At 32.3% G+C, this 19,907-nt stretch overlaps 2 protein-coding genes across 2 annotated transcripts; both read right to left on the bottom strand.

Annotated features, from left to right (window-relative positions):
- Window positions 1–1,695: 1,695 nt before the first annotated feature.
- Window positions 1,696–8,308, bottom strand: LOC134690561 (uncharacterized). Its single transcript, XM_063550516.1, has 5 exons — window positions 8,140–8,308; window positions 7,555–7,642; window positions 5,588–6,026; window positions 3,569–3,747; window positions 1,696–3,167 (listed from the first exon to the last, which is right to left on the bottom strand). The coding sequence occupies exons 1-5, from the start codon at window positions 8,286–8,288 to the stop codon at window positions 1,788–1,790; spliced, it is 2,235 nt and encodes a 744-aa protein (XP_063406586.1). The 5' UTR covers window positions 8,289–8,308; the 3' UTR covers window positions 1,696–1,787.
- A 1,151-nt stretch (window positions 8,309–9,459) lies between these two features.
- On the bottom strand, window positions 9,460–13,275 carry LOC134690251 (uncharacterized). Its single transcript, XM_063550228.1, has 4 exons — window positions 12,878–13,275; window positions 11,110–11,153; window positions 10,038–10,497; window positions 9,460–9,586 (listed from the first exon to the last, which is right to left on the bottom strand). Exons 1-4 carry the CDS (start codon window positions 13,246–13,248, stop codon window positions 9,460–9,462), a joined length of 1,002 nt encoding a protein of 333 aa, XP_063406298.1. The 5' UTR covers window positions 13,249–13,275.
- Window positions 13,276–19,907: the final 6,632 nt, after the last annotated feature.

Raw genomic sequence — 19,907 nt, 5'->3', positions numbered from 1 at the left:
TGGAGAGTTGTCTCATTGGCACTCACACCACATCTTCCTATATCTATTAATATACAGTTTTGTTGTTTGTTTTGTATTCTTTATCTCCAAATATTGCCTGTTTTATTTGAAAATACAAATCTGCAGTATGTGTTTCTGTGTTGAATATCCATTTGGCAAGAGTACTAATTTAAAAACTGTAAATAGGGTCATGCACTTGTTCTGTTCATATGCATGTACTGAGTACATTATAGCAGACCGATATGGACACACGATGGAACAAGTTGAAGTCGAAGACACTTCCACCTTATTTGATAGCAAGGACAGATCATAGCAGCAATAAATGGTTTATTTGATACTCCAAGGACAAATGTTTTTTTTTTTTCAATTTATCAATATAACAATTAAGCAATTTATGTTCATAGATACTTTCCAGTAATGATTCAATCTTTATTGATAATGTAACAAAAACAAAATTTTAAGATTTATTCTGCAGTCTAACTATTTACATGAACAACAGCAAAACCAAAACAAAGGACTAGCCAATTAATCTATTCAGGTTATTTTGATTTTCATCAACTTGAACTACTTCAAAAGTATGTAAAAACTGAAAATCAACGCAAAAAATAAAATCAGTGATTTCTTATGATTATATAATAATCCAAACAATTCGCTTTTTAGTTTGGGTGGACAATTAATATTTGATTAAAGAATTCAATTTTATAATGCATGTTATCACAAGTCATGTGATTACCAAAACTGGTACAGAATATATCAGAAGTACATGGAAAAAAAATGAAAATAAGCGGTCATGTTGTTTAACAATCTATAAAAAAAAATGCATTGAATAATAAGATCAAATAGTATTAAGGACTTGAACCAGTTCTCTTGCTGTCTGTTTATAGTTATCAAAGGAATCAGGCTTAAAATTCATTACGCCAAACGCGCGTTTCGTCTACATAAAACTAATCAGTGACGCTCAGATCAAAATAGTTATAAAGCCAATCAAGTTTAAAGTTGTAGAGCATTGAGGACCAAAAATTCCAAAAAGCTATGCTAAATACGGCTAATCTAAACAAAATCGAAAAATACATAATTTTATAAACAGGAAATTTATAAAAATGACCACATAATTGATATTCATGTTTACACCGAAGTGCTGACTACTGGGCTTGCGATACCCTTGGGGACGAAACGTCAACCAGCAATGGCATCGAACCAGTGTGGTAAATAGTTATCAAAGATACCAAACTTAAAGTGTTACTTGTTATTTGTTTATGCATTGTCATTAATCAGGGTGTTTTTTTTTCGTTTGGATAGGTATGAACTAGTTGTCATGTCGGTGCTTTTTATACAGGTGCCTTACGGCCGGTATGAATTTTTTATAGTTAAAGTTCGAACGTTTGTTGTTAATCAAACAACTCTTATTCTCTTACATCACTTAATGTCATAAAAGTAGTAAATAGCGATAAAGCGATTAGTAAGCATGCCACGTGTTACTGGTACAACCCTTATTTGGTCTACTTACATCTTAAAACAGAAAACTAAAACACATCAACACCTGTGTGCTACAAAAACCAAAGCTAGCGAAATAACAACATATTTTTGATGAAATGATATGTAAACATCACATAATTAAACAACTAAGCATTTATATTTACAAGTGTTACAATTTATCATTCTAACCACACTGGTGCAGAACTATATACCGATTATTACAGATACGTAAAACATGTATACAAGTACTGAAATCGAATAGAAATATATTAACAGGAATGTATTTTAACTATATTGTATCTACCAGCCATTTACTGCTGCCTAAAAAAACGCTTGATTCTTCCTATAATCGACGTATCGCTTTCTAACAATTCTTCTGCGATATCGCTCGCTGCAATCGACTGCCTTGTGTTTTGAATTCTGTCTCTAAATATTTGTACGGAATCCCCATATTGTGCACGTTGTCTGCACTTTTTCAGTGCATTTATTCGGCCTTCAAATCCACTTTTCTTTTCCATTTCCTCACTTGAAATCATGATATCTATATACTCCACAGTGCTGAACGGATCCGGCCGTAGAGCAATTTCCTTCAGTCTGTTGGTTAGTTTTGAAATAAATACTAGCATAACTTGTATTCCTTGCTCCTGTTTTGTGATGTCTTGATTCATTTCATCTAAAACTTGTTCCTGGGTCAATGTTTTCTGTGTTGCTTCTTCGTACTTTCTTTTCATGTCTTCATAACGCTTTGTTACTTTCCTTTTAAACCATTTGATGACAAAAGGTGTGTTATGATGTTCTGACCAATGGCATCCCTTTGGACATTCCATGCACGACCCTTCGCTATTCATTGCTATACATCCTGCCTTTTTATCATCGTTTGGAATTCTGCAGTATTCATGACAGGTGAAATTGCAAGTTAGACAATTGGTTGTATGTTGTCCGGTACCTTGCAAGTCTATTTTTTCTTGATAATCCTCCTCCACGGTATACTCAAAATTTTTGTTTGCCAGAATGTCCCTTGAATGTTCTGAAAACAGCTTTACCTCTCCTTCCAGCAGATTTATTTTGGAAAGGCCAACATCAATTTCCTGGTGAAGATTATGTATTGTATTCTCAAGCTTTTGCCTCTTTTCGAGTACTTCTGCCGTCAACCATAAACTTCTTGTTTGCATGTTTGTTACATGGCTGAAGAAAGTTTGGTAGCTTTTCATTCCCATTTGCCAGAAAAAGGATGACATCTGGTTATTTGCTCCCACGGAATTTTCAGCATACAAAGCAGAATTGTTGAAAGTAAAATAAATGTCACATGGCAATGGTATTCCACCCAAAGCTTTTATACCTGATAAAACTGGTGGTGTTTGTCCATCGGCAAATGTGATGAGGGTACATATGTTATCTTTGATATCATTTCCAAATAAGCATAAGATGGACTCAAATATATATGTTTGCGTTGGTGTAAGTCTTGCATCTGGTGCCTTTACGATGAAGCATACAGCGTCAAGTGTTGAAATTCCTTTTTGGTCTTTTGCTGTAAAAAGCTCGCGTATTTGATCTACAATTTTTGCATCTTGGTCTAAGCCCCTGGTGTCACCAAATCCCGGAGTATCAATTAAATTAACTGTATAATTGATTCGATCAGAAACACTGCTATACAATGTATAACATGTGACCCATTGAGTGAGTGACTGGGCCTGCAAATAAACAAAACTTTAATCATATTTTTTAAGTACGTTTATTTAGTTAGAATCATAGTGAAGTTTCCATTTTGGGTATATTTTGTACATAGTTATCAAAGGTATCAGGGTTATGATTTAGTACGCCAGACCCGTGTTTCGTCTACATAAGACTCATCAGTGACGCTCATATCAAAATATTTATAAGGCCAAACCAGTACAAAGTTGAATTATAGATACAATGAATAAGTTTTTACTCTTGAAAAAAGTCCAATTGCAGTATCTATATGTATCATATGTTCATTTATTTACGTAAGAAGGATTTAATGTGTATCAAGTGTAGTAGCGGACTAAAAAATTTTAATCATTCGTTATTAATAATCATCATATCAAAATCAATAACAAATTTGATCTAATACCTCGTTTCTTGACCTTTTCTCTTCTTCAGGTTCTAAATCAACTAGATTGAATCTAAAATTATCTTCCCATTCCACACCAATGATATAGTTAGCAATTGCATTTATAAGAGTACTTTTACCAGACCCAGTAGCGCCCACAATCATTAACGTTTTTTCAGCAACACCAACGCTTTCTGTACCTGCAATTATACTTTATAAGCTTTTAAGGAAACCAACAATTACAAAATATAAACTTGCATTGCAAGTTTGTATTCGTTTATAATTTATGCAAAGCATCAGGTAGAAAATATGAAACGTGAAATATACTAGCTAGCGCATGCACTCTCTATCTATTTTCCCTCCTCTACTTTTATCATAGAAACATACCCATGCACATAGTTTGAACATCGTGTTACTCTCATACTTAATTACAATCTAAAATTATACATAAAAAAGAGGATCTGGTATAATTGCCTATTAGACAACTCCCACAAGTGACCAAATGAAGCAGAAATTATCAGCTACTGGGCATCGTACGGACTTCAACAATGAGGAAAGCATATACCGCATAGTCAGTTATAAAAGGACCCTAAATCATATATGTAAAAACAATTCAAACGAGAGAACTAATTAACTGTCTAATAAATGTTCAACAAAATGAACGAAAATCAAACATGCAACTCAGCTAAATCGACAACCACTTAATCACAGTCTCCTGACATGCCTGATGGAATTTTTGCAACCACTGGGTCCATGCAACTGCAGGTGGACTTTATCTTTCAAGTACAAAAAAATAATACTTATATGCTGACATACAATTACTTATACCATGTTTTTTACAGGCTCATATGATTTGTGATATATAGGGTGTTTATCCTCAATTAATTGACCGCTTGAACCATGTTTGGCAGCCATTAATGATTTATTGTTTTGTTTTTAGTTCTCTGAAAGCTCGTTATTAATTTGGCCTTTCAATCTTGTATATTTTGAGCACCATTGATGAGCCGTAGTTAGAAAAAAGGAAGTCTAGCGTACTTGACTATAAAACAACTATCTTTAAACGACGTCATATGAAATGAAGCTTTTATCTACATGACGTCACGATGTGTTCCATTTGAGAATGGACATGGGGAATGGAATGTGTTAAAGAGACAACAACCCGATCACAAATCATAAAATTAAAAGGCCATCAAAGAGTCTTCAAAAAGCGAGAAAATCCCGCACCTGGAGATGGGCTTCAGCTTGCCCCTAAATAGAAATGTGAGTTTGTTAAGTGAAAATGAACGTCATACTAAACTCATAAAGATATAAATGAACTAAAACTTAAAAAAAAATCATACAAGACTAACAAAGGCCAGAGGCTCCTGCTTGGGACAAGCGCCAAAATGTGGCGGGTTAAACAGGTTAAGTGAGATATCAACTTATACATCTAGCTATGTAGAAAATTCCGACTCCAATGTCAAAATAAGTAACAAAAGAAGCTAAGCTAAATTGCAATGATACACAAATTAACAAAGGACTACAAGCAGTTACTAACAAGCCATCCCCAGACCTCAATCAAACCGATTGAAAGATTGTGTCTTCATCATATGCAAATCAAGCACAATCCCTCCCGTTATGTGATTAGTAACATACCATCATGAAATATGTGAGAAGAACTGAACCCATTTTATGCAAACAACTGGTTTTAGTATAAATGTGTTCATTTCCGATGAAAAGACCCAATGGAGTGATCAATATCAATACAAAAATATGCCATCTTTATGACTTGACATCTTCGCGTTATAGATCTGACCCGAAGTATGGCTAGGAAAAACCATGCTGTGACAAGACAAGGGAAGCGATATCAACGGGATAGAAAGTATGTCCCCAAACGTCAAAAATGAATCTAGCTTCTAATTTGACTTTGAACTAAACATGGTTAAACATTTTACAGTAGTTAAAGCATTGTTTATTCTGTTGCAGTAATCAAATATTCACGAGCAATTTGAGTCGTTTCTGAGTCAAAATATTTTACAATAAATAAAAAGCAATGATTACCTAAATAAAATTTTCTTGTTTTCGCTTTCACATTCCTTGCAGAACGGTTTTCCTTTATCGGTAGTGTGTAAACTGCAGGTGAACCTGCTTTCGTTTTTCTTGCCTTCTTTAAAACATGCTTAGCTGGAGATTCTTGGGTTTTTATAAGTTCACTTTCGTCTGTGAATGGGAATTCCTCTCCTGTTCTTTTGTTAACTATCCTTACTTTGAATATATACGACGTTTTTGGAGTAAGCCCGAGTATTTCGATGTGTGGTTGGAAGCATGATTCAGTGTTGTAAGTTTTCCATATAGCGCTTTGGGTCTCGGGGGATTCTTTAAAAATTATTTGAAACGTCTCGTGGTCCAACAATGACCCAGTCATTAGCCACTGAAGTGATATTCTGTTTGATCTGCATTCTGTTGAATATGGTGGTTTGTTAATTTTTGTTGGTTTTACCTAAAATTATAAAGAGGTGAGACTCTAATAAATTATATTATCCTGCAATTGGGTGTCCTACTATACAGATACAGCCCTACAGATATCGCTATGCTGTATCTGCATACTATACAGATATCGCTTTAAAGCTCCGCCCACTGCCGAACTAGTGTTGAATGAACCTGCGTGACCTCAGAATGTATATTGCATTAGCATTCTAATGCGAACTATAAAGGTTTACTTTTATACATTCTGTTTGTTTTCAAACTTTTTTTACAGCAATCAGAATTAAACTAATTTTCTGATCACAGACTAACTTGAACAGCAGTATTTTTTAAGATGACAATCATCGATTTCAAAACTTGAAAGTTTACATGTGTAACAAATTCAATCATGTCGATTTCAGCATGCATGTTAAGTGAATGTCAAATTTAGTTCAAAATTCTGAAACGTAGGACACATTGTACATTTCTGTTTCAAATTGGACAATGTTCTCTTATTTGTTTTTACTGTTGAAATCATATCATATGCAAATGTTTTATTGTTGACCATTCGAGATTCTTTTTTTTTTGCGAACCCGTCTTCAGCTGAATGTGTGATTTTAATATTACTACGCAAGCATCAAGGGATTTTAAATCGAAAATAAATGTCAAAAATGTGAGTGTTTGTGTCTTTCAAATCACAAACAATATACAGAATTAATTGCAGGATAGAGACACTAGCTAGTTAGTGTCTTTAAATATCAGCTGTATTTGTACTCGGCTCGAAACAGGAGTAGTAGCTCGCTAAAGCTCGCATTACACCTGTTTCTTAGCCTCGTACAATTACAGCTAATATTTAAAGACACTAAACAGTAACTATTGTCTATGTAGAAGTTGATGTTGTTGTTGTTGTTGTTGTTGTTGTTGTTTAAAAACAATGTTAAATCGAAACTACTTTGTTATAGATTTCGATAGTTATATATGTTATATGAAAAAAGTAAAATAACAAAAATACCGAACTCCGTGGAGAGTTCTAAACGGAAAGTCCCTAGTAAGCAAATGGCAAATCAAAAGCTTAAACACACAAGTCGAATGGATAACAACTGTCGTTTTCTGGCTTGGTACAGACATTTCAAATGTACAGGAAACGGTTGATTAAACCAAAATTAATTTTATATCCAACTTAACCTCCCACTTGTATGACAGCCGCATGCAAATGAGTATTTTAAATGTATAATCTAATCAAGAAACTCAACCAATGCATGCCTTCAACTGCTAATAATCTTTTAGTGGTGAAGTTTAACCGGCTACGACTTTGATTAACATAACCGAGGAAGATGCTGTCAACATGTATGTAATTTCGTAGCATTGCTTCGTTATATTTATATTTACATAATTATTCAATGTATTCGTCAAATATGAAGCTCTATGTGACTTGTTTTTAAAGCCTTGCAATGAACCTCTTCGTAATTAATAATGTAATAAACGAATAGTATTCGAACTGACAGTATCATTTTGTTCATATTTTCTAAAAAATCGTCATTGTATCTATGATATATTTCCATTACCGGTTGAGTTGTCTGTATGATAAGGCTTGAGTCTAATGCCATTTTCACGACGTCCATCCATTCTGGTGGGTTTGCCATCTGCCTTAGACTTAAAAAAAAAAATCAAAATCATTTTACAACGTTTCAAATTAAATCCATGCTCCGTTTGATTTATATTCATTAACTGTTCATAATGAAAATGAAACGTTCACTACATTTACAAACATGCATTTTTATTCATGTTTAACAATCTGTTATGTTGTTTTCGAACATACCAAATTACCCAAATGCAAATGCAACCTCGCTTCTATTCGCCTTCCAAAACACTGTCAGTATGTTTTCAACTTGGAATATCCTTTTTTTTTCGTCTCTGTTTTATAGAAGATGAACAGATGTATGCTGAATTTATGAGTAAACGATTTATGAGTTTGATTGGTATCTTTCGTCCCTCTTTTATCATGTTGAAACCCTGAATTCGTGGTGATGTGCGTAATTTATGTAATAATTTATTTAGTACACCGTTATATTTTTACATTCTCTGAACTGGTATGTTTCCATTACTTAGAGAAACAGACAATACGATTTTTTAAATACTTTTTAAATTACCTTAAACGAAGATGGTCCAAATCCGATGATATATTATGACCTCTTGTTGTTTTCATCGCTGTGTGCCTTTGTGCACATGGACTACATAATGGCTTGGAATCTTTGCAATCTAAGCAACAAACTGAAGCTTCGATATTCTTTTCAAGCATTCGGCATGTGACGCAATATATTATAACTTTAGATATACTCGTGACTTTATGGTTGGCATTATTCTTTTCTACCTGGTGAAATTTCATACAATCTTCGCAAAACCTTTCGTCACAATCTGCGCAGAAATATGAGCCTTTGATTTCTTTCTTTTGGTAAAAGCAAGGATCACACAAATCGCTTGATTTTTCAATACTCACACCTTCTGCACCTTAAAATTAAGATATCGTATTAATGAAATATTCATCGTTTATTGATACATTAACAAATTATAAAAGAACTATATGTCTTCTTATGTCATATAGCTCCTAACGTTTCTACGAGTATACATACCCCTGGTTTAAGGTGGTATAATAAAAAAATGATTGAATTTGATTATACTTTTCCAAAACGTAGTTCAAGTTGATATATGTTAAAAAATATAATACAAATGATAGGTCACCGCACATTTACTCAAGGTTGTGATAAATTGACACATTATGTATGGATTCAACAGGAAATTAAAAAAAAAAAAACATCATTATTTGATTAGAAGCTAAACTAAATGATAAAATTGTAAAATAAAATACTAGAAGATTTTACTTTATACTAGAAGATAGCTTTAAAAAAAATGCTTTGAGAATATCAAAAGAAAAGACGTGTGTTTTTTTTCCTAGCTAAAATACAAAATAGCAAAATTCCATGTAGATTCCTTCAGAAATGCACTATTTTAAAGTTACCTCCCCTTAAAAGTCAATTTAAAAACATTGAAAATCAATCAAAAAAGTCTACACTTGTAAAAATATTAATATTTATGAATTTTAATCTTATAATTTTTTTCTTTCACATTTTTTATATATTCTTGTAGCAAATTTTGCTTACTTGATTGAAAATCTGGACCTTAGATTCTCTGCTTTTTACAATCCATAATGGCGAAAGACACCCATACAATCTTAAAAGTATTTTTTAGGTTTGAGCGTTCCTGGTGAAGGTAAATCCAGAAAAACGTGTGGAATCCAAGATATGTACAAATCATAATTTCTTTAAACTCACCTCAACATTTCATTCATAATTAAAAAACCAAGGTGAATTAAAATTAAGATAAACAAACAAAATTCATGTGCTTTAAATATGAAAAAAATGATACTGTATTTTATTAAAACACATTGAAAGTTCGAAGTTGTAGGTTTATTTTTAGTAAAGAAATAAAAGACATAAGGATATGCCATTACTTGTGATGGTACATGCATCACTTTCTATTTCCATCGGAATTACTTCTATAGCTTTCGACTGTTCACCTTCGTTTCTGCGTTTTTCTGACCTACAATATAACAATAGATTTCATTAACCGTGACAAAGAATACTTGTTTAAAAAAATTATCGGAATTATTTGAGATTTCAGATTGTAATACGGGTAACAAAATTAACAATTGTGTATTTTTTTAATGTCATAAATACGTATAAATGATTAATTATTTTGATATATAGTAAAATAACACAAAAACCAAACTCGTCTCGAAGGAAAATTCAAAACAAAAGTCCCTAAAAATCATTTGTCAAAATCAAAGCTCAAACGCATCAATAGAATGGAAAACAACTGTCAGTATCCTGACGTGCTTCGTGCATTTCCTTATGTAGAAAATGGTGGATTAAACCTACTTTAAAGTTATATATACCTCTCATTTTTATGACAGTTGCATATAATTCCATTGCATTACTAAAATGTGGAGAAAAGCATTTTTGTTTTCATATAGATTGTTATATAAACTTACATAAGTATGCAACTTATTACATCATTGGATATTGAATGATGTTTCGTCTTGTTGTTAGTCTTGTGGATATCAGAACATTCTGAGCAAAGAGGAATTTCGCAGTCAGTGCAATAAAAAGTTGCTTCTTGTGTTTTATCTTCATCTCTGCAACGTTTGCATGGTAAACCACTGTGGCGCTTACTTTGTTGTGTAATAATTGTGGTATCGCCTGATATTTTGGATTTTTTATTATCTTGCTCGTCCTGCTTTATATCTGTTTTATCAGATTCATTGTCACGTTTGCGTTTCAATGACTCCTGTGTGTCTTTACTGCCATCGTTTGGACACTTTTTAAGCGACTCGTGAAGTTCATAACAGACCTGACATAACTTAGTACTGCATCTTTTACATTCATTTGTAGTTTGTTTCGTTTCATTTTTTCTTCCACATGGCTCACAAAGTGATTGGTTTACATCTCCATCTGTAACAGAAAAAATTGCCATAGTATCATTATTTACCAATCATTTTCACTTTGTAAAATGCTCATTGGTAGAGACAAGCATAAAACAATCGCTTGTTGTAATTTTCAGTTATATTTTTTAAAGGGATTTTTAATAAGGTGTTGATTTGAATATTACCTATCTATGTTCTTAATGATTCTAATATGTTGCAATGTTTTTATTTCATTGATACGAGCTTGATCAACATATCAATTTGATTAATTTTATCATAGAAATTGCATAAATATTATAGTTTTATGATACATATTCCTTTGATTCATGTAGAAGGTTGCATAACTTTCATAATTGATATTGCATGTTTGTGAAATCTATCCAAACACGTTGAAGCGAATAATGTACAAATATTTGAATACTCGAGGAGCTACATGACGAAAGGGAACGTAAATATAACAGTAAACGAAATATAACTATGCCTGAGGGAGTTAGAATCTTATGTATTTTAGACTCCTAATTAGTATTCAATGGTGCATTTCGGATCACTTGAGTTATGTCAGTACAAAGGCAGAGACAACCGAGCCTTAAAGTAAATATTTTTTGTTTTTGCTTAGATATCATATAGATCAGTAGCATACCTGATAATATAACATCTCTGGTGTGGTCCTCTTGTAGATGAAATCTATTTTAAAGCAAATAATATATATATATACCAAAAGTCGAATTTTATCCATGTCATCGGGGAGAGTAAATATAAACTCATCAAAGATGTCAGGATTTAAATTATGCACGCCAGATAGGCTAACTGTCTACAAAATACTCAGCGGTGACGTGTTCGAATATAAAGTTGAAACGACCATAATAAAGTATAGTAGGGTGTATTTCTATAGGAAGAATATGCTGTTAGTTTTGCTCCGGTAGTTCTGTAATATTGTCGTTTCAAAATCTTAAAATAAGGGTATTTTCGTTTTACGTATAATAATATTAGATAAATATGCATTAGTTTAATTTTTAATGAGTCTCTTATGTATAATCAACTGACATATGTCCATTGTAATGCGGGGTTCACACATTGCCGATTATTGCTCCCGATTGAGATCAGACAGCAATACGACACGAAAAGTGAAAAAGTCGGATTAGTATCCTCAATTATCTGGAATGTCCTATCATTGTCTGAACGCATTCGTTTTAGTTCGTAACAGATTCCTACGGATCGGGAAGGGTCCGAATAGTTCGGCAAAGCATCCCGACAGTTAGGTGCGTCCCGTAACATTCGGGGCAACTCAGCCGATTTTGTCTAGTCGGATTACAATCGTGGCTATGTCGTGACAGATTCTGCTGTATCGGATCGAATTCCGAACAATGTCTTGTGTATTCTGGACGGTGTCCTGTGGAACGGGAATGGTCCGGAGTAATTTTTCATAGTTGTTTTTCTGCCGATTGAGTCCAGATTGCATCCAGATCTTGTCGATTGCGAACCGTTTTTTGCCGAAACCGTTCCGAAACAGTCCCGTTATTAATACGAAATTCGTCAATGATACCCACGTCAGAGTCCCGACAATTACAGAATACAATACGACTGAGACCAGACAAAGCCGTTTGCAATGCGATAGAGCGGACTATGATAGGATTACGTTCCGACAGTACTTGATCATCCCGAATATGCCGACAGTTTTCGAACGGATAACTTCCGTCAGCGTCGGTTCACTGTCCGGTCACTGTCTGATCTCAGTCGGATAACATTCGGTAGAGTCGGGACGCAGTCGTGACAGACTCGGTCGAATTTTACCTGGCGAAAAATACAAATCGGATTAGAAGCGGATTCAGAACGGTATTATCGGGACTAATTCGCTTAGAAACGGTTGAATATCGGTGCTTCCTGAATACTATCTGATTGTTGTCGTGATCAAATTATTTTTTTTACAAATTTTAATTTAAGTTTGAATTTCCATCCACGATTCACAGGATCTTGATCAGACTTTTAATAAATTTTAATCGGGAATGGTCCTATCAAGAACGGTAGTAAAAATCGTGAATGTGTGACCCCAGCTTTAAATAGAAATTATTGTTTTGCTACATAAATCAAATTTGAAACGAAAAGATTGTTTGGTTTCTATTTTTCAATATTTGATGATATCATTTAGTTTTAATTTTAATTATCTTTTAAAACTCGTTTTGAAACTGACAATAATATATGTCTGTACCAAATCAGGAATATGACAGTAGTTTGATGTCTGAGATTTTGATTTAGCATTTGTTAAAGAAATTTTGATTTTCCTTGGAGTTGTTGGGTATTTTCGTTATCTAATTTTTACACGTGTTACAGGTCATATTTTGTCGTCTTCTTTTGACACTTGGTGTATCAAATTGATCTGTTTAAGGTTTTTTTAATTATCAATATTTTACCGAATAAGATAGGTATCCATATCAGAAGATATTCGGTGTTCTTTTGTCATCTTGGATGCTTTATGATGATCTGCACATGAGGTACACAGAGCCTCTGGATCAGCACAATCCTGACAAAATGAAGAGGCCACAGCCTTTCTTCCATTCTTATGGCAAGGTCCACACATCAACATGTCTTCAAAGGATTTAATTTGATGAGATTTGCTTTGTTTTTGGGACAGGTGATGACTTCTACAATCACTGCACATGTACTCTTTGCATTGAAAACATATGCAGGTGGCAGCTACGTTCTTTTCGAAATATATACATGGTTCGCATTTCTTTTCTGTATTATTAGGGTCCACGTTCAAATTCTTAGTTCTCTTTGACATGATCCAATAGTCGTCCTTGTAAATCAGTTTCTGCAATAGCAAAAGCCATATAAACGAACTAATTAAGAAACAATTTTTTTATTTTTACATTTTTGCCCCCAAGTTTCAATCAGTAAAAACATTTGTATTTTCCATCACTTTCTATAATTACCAGGTAATCCAAGAATAAAGAGAACAAAAGTAAAATCAAAAGAAAAAGAATAAAACAAATCTTTTGAGATATTAAAAGGAGTAATACAAGTAACTTAGAAGAGATTAAGGTAATACAAGTAAGTTTGGAAGAAAAATATAAGTAATTTTACAAGAAATTTCACAAGATTGAATTTATCCTCAAAGACATAAAATATCTTATTTCAAACCAAAGACTGTAAGAAATTGTAGAAGAAGAAAACATAACTAAACGAATTATTTTAGAAGAAAAAAGAAGAAAAACACGTGTTATTATAGAAGTGAGATTACAAGCAAGTCTTCAAGAGAAAAGACAAAATATAGAGAGAAAATCAAATATTTTAGAAAAAAGAAAACAAATAATTTAAGAAGAAAAAAAAGGTATTCATAAAACATATTAAAAATAAAAATAAACTATACAATGTTACTGCTATATAAAGTTAAATCAATTTAAATAGTTTGTGTTTCTGTCTATTTTTTTATTCTTCTTACCTGTAAAATCTTCGTTGCTCCATTCTTTAACTAATAAAAGGCCTACCTTTCAAGATCACTTTGACATGAAGGGATAATTTCTAAAAAAAGGTAAATGGAAATTTAAATTCTATTTTTATTTAAAAATCTAAATTAAGCATATGGAAATTCCGATGTATGTCCAAGTTTTGAATTTCTGGAAAATTGTGGATTATTATCTACAACCTTTTTTTACTTTGTTTGATTAATATAACTTTTTGAAACAGGTTCATTAGATACATTATTCAAAGATTCATCTTATTTAGGTATAAGTATTTTTTCTATTTTCTATTTGATTTTATTATTATTCCGTACTCTGTGAACCCATCTAGATCGCTTCAGAATGGCAATTGTTGAAGTTCAAAATATGTATTTAGATGTTAAAAAGTCCTACTTGAGTGATTCTGAATTCACGTGTGCAGATCAGATGACGAAACTTGTTTTTGTTTTACAATTCAAGCAGACATACAGATATTCCCTCATCAAGGTGGGAGAGGGTCGTAATACATATTTTCTTGCTAAATTGTTCTTTATATCAAAACTAATATTGGTATAGTTCTTTGCAATGAAATGTATGTGTTTCTGTCTACAGTTTTAATTTTCTTACCCGTATAGAAATCTTTAAACTTTCTTTGCTACCGACTCCGCCATGGAAAGATTATGCAATCATTTTTTTCATATCATGATTTGAACGTGTGATCATTTTGTGAAAATCGGAATGGAAATCTGAAATCAATATTTGTACACAATCTATACTAAGCTCATGGAAATTTTAAAGAATATTAAACGATTGCGTAAAACCCATTTTCAAAGACGTTTGTAATAATCATTCTTGTTTTGAGGGTTTTGTAGATTAGGGGTTCAGAGCATGTGTTTCGGGCAAATATGTTTTATTGATCTTTAACATATATGCAGGAATCAGAATTTTTGTTTTTATTTCAAACAAACAAACAAAATTCAGGTATTTTATAACCACACAATTTATTCAATAAAAAGTAAAAACACAAAAATATTGAACTCCGAGGAAAATTCAAAAAGGAAAGTCCAAAATCAAAAGGCAAAATCAAAAGTCCAAGCACATCAAACGAATGGATAACAACTGTCATATTCCTGACTTGGTACAGGCATTTTCTAATGTAGAAAATTGTGGATTGAACCTGGTTTTATAGCTAGCTAAACCTCTCACTTGTATGACAGTCGCATCAAATTCCATTACATTGTCAACGATGCATCAACAAAACAAACATACTCAAAGATTAAAAATTTCAAAAATAGGGGTACACCAGTCAATATTGTGTTATCATCTTAATACGGTACCACGATTTCTCGAGAAATACGAAAAAAACATTATATCCCCAAAACAAACTGATATATCCTGAGAAAAAGATTTTTATGGTGTTTTGCTACTTTTTATAGTGTTATATACTACTTATAACAATATTAAAGAATATTAATTAAAGATATTACACTTTTTTATTCAATAAAAGTGTAAATTCATTTAAAAAAATCTATTTGTATGTCTTGTGTATTTGCATGGTTCTGTCATTGTAGATGTTGGTCCTGTCATTATCAGCGTTGGTCTTGTCACGTTTTTTTTCACGTTTCTTGAAAAAAAATTTATTAAATATTCCTTAATCTATATATCAAATGATAAAATCTTATTATCTTTCAAATTTGAGATTAATCCTTTGAGAAATGAAAAACTTATTAGCATTTTTCATTTGGTCCTGTCTTTCGGTCATGATGATGTCATTCTGTGTGTAACTGTATCTGTATCAATATAAATTCTGTCAATGTAGGCACACCTCCAAAGGATCGAGTTGAATATGTAATCCTCCTTCACACAATGTTATAATACACAATGAATGTCAAATCCAATTATGAATACACAGTAAAATATCGGTAAAAAGTGACTTTTTTGTAATGCCACCGTTATGTATATTTAATATTTGATTTGACAATAAAAAGAAAAAAAATTATCTTTAATTTTGATCTGTATGCACCCATGTATAATAACCAAAATCTATTAAGGTTTATTTAACTGTCTATTTGATTGCAACTGAATGATTCCTGTGGAGTTTTCCCATCCTGATCAACAGCATAATGTCACATGTTATTTAATATACACCCCTCACGAAAGATTGTTTTTCTTTTCGCATTTTTGTTGTTTAATTAGCAGATCATATCTTAAGTGTGAGAATCTCCATCTTAAATTTTCTTAATTTGTACTTGGTGTACACAAAAGGAGTGTCAATTTTGCTGTATTGTCAGAACTGGGGCGTTTCCCCTTACATTATGATATTGTAAAGTCAATTATAAAATTGTGAAAATCTTACAACTGAATTCAGTCTATTGAAAGATGCTTATAAATGCAGCCAAGAGCTTCACAAATCTAACATAACTTCTTGGTTCTCATTTGCTAAAAAAGTATTAGAAGTTTTTGAAATTAAACAAGAAGTAAAACATTTCGGACAATATAAATTTTTTAACATATCTAGCAAATTAATTCAAACTAAATATATAAGCAATTGGTATGCTAGCCAAAATAAAGCTTCTGATGGAAAACTGTTTAATTATGTGAAATTAAAGCAGAATTTTGGTTATGAAAATTATCTTTCTTTAATTAAGGACTTTGATTTTAGAAGATCTATATGCAAATTACGTATTTCTACTCATAAGCTTCAAATTGAAGTTGGACGTTTTTCAAATATTCCACGAAATGAAAGAATTTGCAAAAAATGCTCCTCTGGCTGTGTTGAAGATGAAATCCATTTTTTAACAAACTGTGAAAATATTAAATCAGATAGAGATGCCCTCTTTGACTTTGTTTGCCAAAGAAACCCAAATTTTTCTATACTTGATAATCAGCATAAATTTATTCATTTATTAAACTGTGAAGACAATCAGGTCCTTAATGCTGTGGGTTAATTTATTAAAGTGAATATGAGTTAGTAACCCAGCAGGCACACAACGTTGAAAATATGTTGAAATTTGGTTGTAACGTTGATCAACGTAAAATCAACGTTGTATCAACGTAAATTGTATCAACGTTTAAAACACGTTGTTGTATCAACGTTGATTTGTGGTTAGAATTTTCAACGTTGAACTGCTAACGTTGAATCAACATTGAATTTGAGTTGATGCTTTCAACGCTTTAATTGGTTGAAAATATAACGTTGATAAACGGTTTAGTTAAGGTTGGTGACTTTAAGTGTCAACCAAAATTTCAATCAAGATGAGATTGATCGACGAAAGTTTATGTATATTCCTTTTTGCTTAATTGATGACTTTTATATTGGTTTAATGCTGTTTTTTTTAATAAATTCAACGATTAATGTTTCATATATAAATTAATCTTTAAATTGCGATAAAATTATTATATTATAATTACTCGAAACGGATATCTTTTTCTGATTGGCACATGCGTAGAAGACAGACATTTCGAATTTATTTGCGCCAATTTGATTACCACATCAGTTGCTCTCGGCAGTGTAAAGTAAGTAAAATTTTCATTTATTGTTTGATTTAATGATATATTATAATTTAAGATATACAATCATTACAATAGTGTAGCGTTTACCGTAATTATATGAGTATAGGCCTGGTTATTTAAGCAGATCAGATATAATTTACAATGATCTACAATTATACACACATGTGTTTGTAATCTCGGAAACAGCAATATTGACCTTAACATATATTTGTACATTGATTGGGTGCGGCAACTTATTATGTTAAGACTTGAAGAGAAAGAGCCTGTTTTTATGAACATTGATTTGGTAATTTAAAGCAAAAGCGAATGGAAAAGAATTTTATCATTGACATTGAAGATACTGGGATGGCGGAGTCATAAATTACATAATATATCATGGAACATCGGTTGAAAATGAAAACAAAATATTCGTCTGGCAAATAATAAAAAATAAATATTAAAGTTCACCCATGCGATCTCATATACTAGTTCTTTTAACATGTTTTATATGTTGATATAAATAAAAGTCAAGGATGTACAACACATGGCATTCTTGACCATAATTGCAACACATTCAAAACAAACAAATTCTTTTCTCTGGGTCATAATATATGTCACAGCATGTATTCCGAGGATTTATCAATGAAGCAATACGGCAGATAAGAAACATGTGTGACCATAACAAATTAGTACACAATAATCTGTCCAATTTCAAAGTGGTCTATATGATAACGTCTAAATAGATGCTTTATCAATTGACCGTATTAACTTATTACAGCACAAACAAATCAAGGAAATAAAAGAAATATTATTTTATTTTTAATGTCTAAACTTAATCCATATGCATGTTAATGAAAGTTAAATAAGACGTATCACTAAAGACTGGAATATATTGCAGTTTGAAGAAAAATGTAAACACAGGTTCAAAGTTAAGCAGCCATGCCGAAAGTATCTATTGATGAAAGATCATGAAAAATTCAGATGTAAAATGACATATATTGATATAGTTAATTATACGTGAATAATATTTATGTTGAATTTTATTAAAGTAAAGCAACTTGAGATGACCATGGAAAGCACTTAAAATTATATAAGGACATTTATGTATCTTAGGAGGAGTGTGTGTTAGGATTGCAGTGCTTGTGGCGCATCATCTTATATTTATATGAGTGACTGTCAAGATCTCGGTGCTTGTGTTGCATTATTGTTTCTTAAGATGAGTGACTGTTAAGATATCGGTGCTTGCTGTGCAGTATTGTATATCAAGATAAGTTACTGTCAAGATCTCGGTGCTTGTGTTGCAGTATTGTATCTCAAGATGAGTGACTGTCACGATCTCGGTGCTTGTGGTGCATTTTTGTTTCTCAAGATGAGTGACTGTCAAGATCTCGGTGCTTGTGGTGCAGTATTGTATCTCAAGATGAGTGACTGTCAAGATCTCGGTGCTTGTGGTGCAGTATTGTATCTCAAGATGAGTGACTGTCACGATCTCGGTGCTTGTGGTGCATTTTTGTTTCTCAAGATGAGTGACTGTCAAGATCTCGGTGCTTGTGGTGCAGTATTGTATCTCAAGATGAGTGACTGTCAAGATCTCGGTGCTTGTGGTGCATTATTGTTTCTCAAGATGAGTGACTGTCAAGATCTCGGTGCTTGTGGTGCATTATTGTTTCTCAAGATGAGTGACTGGCAAGATCTCGTGCTTGTGGTGCAGTATTTTATCTCAAGATGAGTGACTGTCAAGATATCGGTGATTATGGTGCAGTATTGTATCTCAAGATGAGTGACTGTCAAAATCTCAATGCTTGTGGTAACTCTTGAGAGGGTGAAATTGATTGATTATATAATGAATCACTGAAGCATGACTTGAGCCCTCCCACTCTTTTATGCAGTCAGTGGACCCCTAATGAAAATTTCAGGATCCGCTACTGATTCAAGAATCATGTTGAATTTTCAATGAAGACAAACTTCCCGTAATGCTACAATAATAATTATTGGACTTAAAAGTTTTTCAACCAATTATTGAAAAAATGTAAGATCACAACAATAGTGATCTCCGAGGAAAATTCAAATTGGAAAGTCCCCTATGAAAGGTTTTGGATGTTCAAATTTTGTAAGCGTGTTTTTTATAAGTTAAGGAGGGAATTGACAATTTGAAAATGCTGCAATTCAATAAACATATGTTTTTTGTAGATGATGTCTTACCAAACATCCATGTCTGTAAAGTACATCTCGGGTAAAAAGAATAAATATGCCTATAGTGTCCAAGCTTGACCGATTGAAAAAATAAGAGGTTAGTATTGAAATATATACCATTGTTTTTTTGCGCATAAAAGTGTGTGAAATTTTGTCACAATTTCATTAAAATGGGCTCTACATCTTTGTCTACTAAAATCTTTAGGTTTGTTTTTATTAAATTAATTTATTATTTACTATCTGAACTCAAGTTTAAAAAAAACCTGTCATGTTAACTTTTATTTAATATTCAAAGAAATAACTATATCATTCATAT

This window comes from Mytilus trossulus, chromosome 11, assembly GCF_036588685.1.
Source record: "Mytilus trossulus isolate FHL-02 chromosome 11, PNRI_Mtr1.1.1.hap1, whole genome shotgun sequence".
In the NCBI taxonomy this organism is placed as follows: Eukaryota; Metazoa; Mollusca; class Bivalvia; order Mytilida; family Mytilidae; genus Mytilus; species Mytilus trossulus.
This window is presented reverse-complemented; position numbering and strand designations above follow the sequence as displayed.

Coding starts and splice junctions, on each gene's coding strand:
- LOC134690561 (XM_063550516.1), bottom strand. CDS start 8,288: ATGCTTGAAAAGAATATCGAAGCTTCAGTTTGTTGCTTAGATTGCAAA. Junction 3,748..5,587: donor AACAAGAAAATTTTATTTAG/GTAATCATTGCT, acceptor GTATAATTGCAG/GTACAGAAAGCGTTGGTGTT. Junction 3,168..3,568: donor AGAAAAGGTCAAGAAACGAG/GTATTAGATCAA, acceptor GTTTATTTGCAG/GCCCAGTCACTCACTCAATG.
- LOC134690251 (XM_063550228.1), bottom strand. CDS start 13,248: ATGTCAAAGAGAACTAAGAATTTGAACGTGGACCCTAATAATACAGAA. Junction 11,154..12,877: donor ATGGATACCTATCTTATTCG/GTAAAATATTGA, acceptor GCTTTAAAATAG/ATTTCATCTACAAGAGGACC. Junction 10,498..11,109: donor CAGAGATGTTATATTATCAG/GTATGCTACTGA, acceptor TTTCTGTTACAG/ATGGAGATGTAAACCAATCA.